Source organism: Coregonus lavaretus (genome assembly GCF_964263955.1).
Source record: "Coregonus lavaretus genome assembly, contig: HAP1_SCAFFOLD_8686, whole genome shotgun sequence".
NCBI classification, from domain to species: domain Eukaryota; kingdom Metazoa; phylum Chordata; class Actinopteri; order Salmoniformes; family Salmonidae; genus Coregonus; species Coregonus lavaretus.
Window position 1 is genome coordinate 7,501 of NW_028162161.1, and position 2,863 is coordinate 10,363.

At 46.0% G+C, this 2,863-nt stretch overlaps 1 protein-coding gene across 1 annotated transcript in view; it reads left to right on the forward strand.

Annotated features, from left to right (window-relative positions):
• The window catches only part of LOC311119522 (SLIT-ROBO Rho GTPase-activating protein 3-like), a gene marked incomplete at its 5' end in the record, with an annotated part of 9,261 nt that extends 7,018 nt beyond the window's left edge, over positions 1 to 2,243 (forward strand). The window contains 6 exons of the mRNA XM_084194197.1: positions 437 to 492; positions 725 to 896; positions 999 to 1,085; positions 1,183 to 1,296; positions 1,442 to 1,526; positions 1,726 to 2,243. Coding sequence (XP_084050323.1) covers positions 437 to 492; positions 725 to 896; positions 999 to 1,085; positions 1,183 to 1,296; positions 1,442 to 1,526; positions 1,726 to 1,938 — 727 coding nt within the window. The remainder of the gene's footprint in view (positions 1 to 436; positions 493 to 724; positions 897 to 998; positions 1,086 to 1,182; positions 1,297 to 1,441; positions 1,527 to 1,725) is intronic.
• Between the last annotated feature and the right edge of the window lie 620 nt (positions 2,244 to 2,863).

Consider the following 2,863-nt stretch of genomic DNA (forward strand, 5'->3'; position numbering starts at 1 on the left):
TATGGATAGAGAGCGATGGAGATATACTAACTAGTGATACAGCCTGGAATCGAACCAGGGGGTCTGTAGTGACGCCTCAAGCACTGAGATGCAGTGCCTTAGACCCCTGCACCACTCGGGAGAGCTAGAGATACTGACTAGTGTCCTGGTTTATTGATAGAAAGAGATGTAGAGATACTGACTAGTGTCCTGGTTTATTGATAGAAAGAGATGTAGAGATACTGACTAGTGTCCTGGTTTATTGATAGAAAGAGATGTAGAGATACTGACTAGTGTCCTGGTTTATCGATAGAGAGATATAGAGAGATACTAATGAGTATCCTGGTTTATAGACCATAATAATTTTGTCACATTTTAACATATTTTATGCTGGCACTACTGACCATATTGCTTACAGGAACAGAGAGAGAAATACTGATGTTGTCTCTGTTTGTAGTGAACCAATCACAGAGGAGGGAGATGGAGAGACTGAACAACTCCACAGTGAGGATGGTGAGCACACACACACACACACACACACACACACACACACCCACACACACACACACACACACCCACACACAAACACACACACACACACACACACACACACACCCACACACACACACACACACACACACACACACACACACACACACACACACACACACACACACACACACACACACCCACACACACACACATACACAATCAAACACACACTAACGTTTTCTTCCTCCTTTAGAATGGGAGGCGGTGGCCATGTTTGATTACACAGCTCGGTCTGCTACTGAGCTGTCCTTCAAACAAGGGGAGTCCCTCCTCCTGCACAGCAAGGCCTCTTCTGATTGGTGGAGAGGGGAAGTGGGAGGAGTTAGGGGCCTCATACCACACAAATACATCAGCGTGTTGGAAGGGTGAGTGAAACGTTAACAATATCGCTGAGAGACAGTTTAACCATTTTGAGAAACACCTCTTCCGTCTCTCTTCACTCCCCTTGTTGTCTCTCTCTTCTCCAGAGCGGAGCGAGGGAGGAGGGAGGAGGACAGTGGAGGAAGCACTGGAAACCTGGCTTCAGAAGAGCTTCTGACTGAGAACACAACGCGGTACATACACACGCGTGCGCTCTGAAGACCCACGAGGGGGTCTAACTGCATATATCAAGAACTAATAAAGGTCTGTGTGTGTGTGTGTGTTTGACAGGCTGCGGGTGAACAGTGACAGTGCTTCGTTGCCTGGGAGACAGAGGGCAGTGGAGAGCAGCGGAAGCCCCGTCCAAAAGATCCCCCTCTCCCCCATGACACGCCAAAACACAGGGTAGGACATGCTACGCATGCACACACACACCTGAAATGTACCAAAAACACTCCATCAGCAATCGTTCTTTCTCTCTCCCCCTCTCTCTCGCTCCCTCTCTCTCTCCTTTTTCCCCTCTGTCTCTCTCTGTCTCTCTCTCTCTCAGGAATCAGGAGCGTAGGCATACCTTTGACAGTGTGAGGCTGAGAGCAGGAGAGAGACAGACAGATGGAGGATTTATTGACAGACCGGTAGGTGGAGAATAAGTTATTTTTGGTGATGCGCCCTGGAGATTGCTGAAATTAAATACATTCAAAGAAATGTATTTCAGATAGTTAATTGGAAGCATTGCAGATGTGCAGGTGTTTCATTTGGAGATAGGTGGGTCTGGATACTGTAGGTCTGAGGCCACTCAAACATCTCTCCTCCTTCCCCCTCTCTCTCTTTCAGGACATCAGTAAACAGATGAACTCTGTCTTCAAGGAGCTTCTCTCTCGCCAGCCACCCCTGCAGCCTGCAACCCATGCCCCTCCCTCCTCTTCTTCCTCCTCCTCTCTCCCTTCCTCCTCCTCCTCTTCCTCCCTCTCCTCCTCTCTCCCAGGGGGCAGGAAGGTGGGGTTTAGCCTCAGGGGGCGGACTCTCTTCAGACCAGCGGACCAATAGAAGAAGCAGAAGTGAGCCGATAATGATGATTTATTTTTCTGACACGTTTGTGTGTGATATGACATTAGTGTGTGATGATCTTTGTGTGTGATATGACATTAGTGTGTGATGATCTTTGTGTGTGATATGACATTAGTGTGTGATGATGTTTGTGTGTGATATGACATTAGTGTGTGATGATCTTTGTCTTTTAAACCTGTCTCAGTGCTGTCAATCGTTCTCTGTTAGAACAAGGATGGGTTTGGTTTCCAACAACTCAGGGCTGGGGTAACTTACCTATTGCTGTGGTCAATTGTTTTTAAACTTGATATACAATCATTTTAACCACTTAGTAAGGTTATAAAAACATACTTTTCAATTATAATACTGGAAACTGGGTCCAATAGCATATCCAAGATGGTCTCCAAACCAAATCCTTGGATGCTGGTTAAACTTTGAAAATTGTTCCCTACTCCACTCTAGTAATTCTAACTCTATGGTCTGAGGGGCTTTGTCCACTCTAGTCATTATATTTCTATAGATGCAACCCTCCTCCCTCCTCCCTCTTCCCTAGACCAGAGTTTCCCAAACTCTGTCCTGGACCCCCCCGGGTGCACGTTTTGGGTTTTGCCCTAGCACCACACAGCTGATTCAAATAATCAAAGTTTGATGATGAGTTGGTTATTTGAATCAGCGGTGTAGTGCTAGGGCAAAAAAAAAAGTGCACCCAGGTGAGGGCCCCAGGACCGGGTTTGGGAAACCCTGCTCTAGACCACTGTTGATGATGTCACTGTATTAAAATACTTCTGTGGTAAACCAATGACTAATAAATAATAGATTCTGATTGGCTGTCCTCTTGTTATTGTCATATATCACAACGTCAGTTCAAAGTTAATTCTTTATTTATTACATTTAAGTCATTTAGCAGACGCTCTTATCCAGAGCG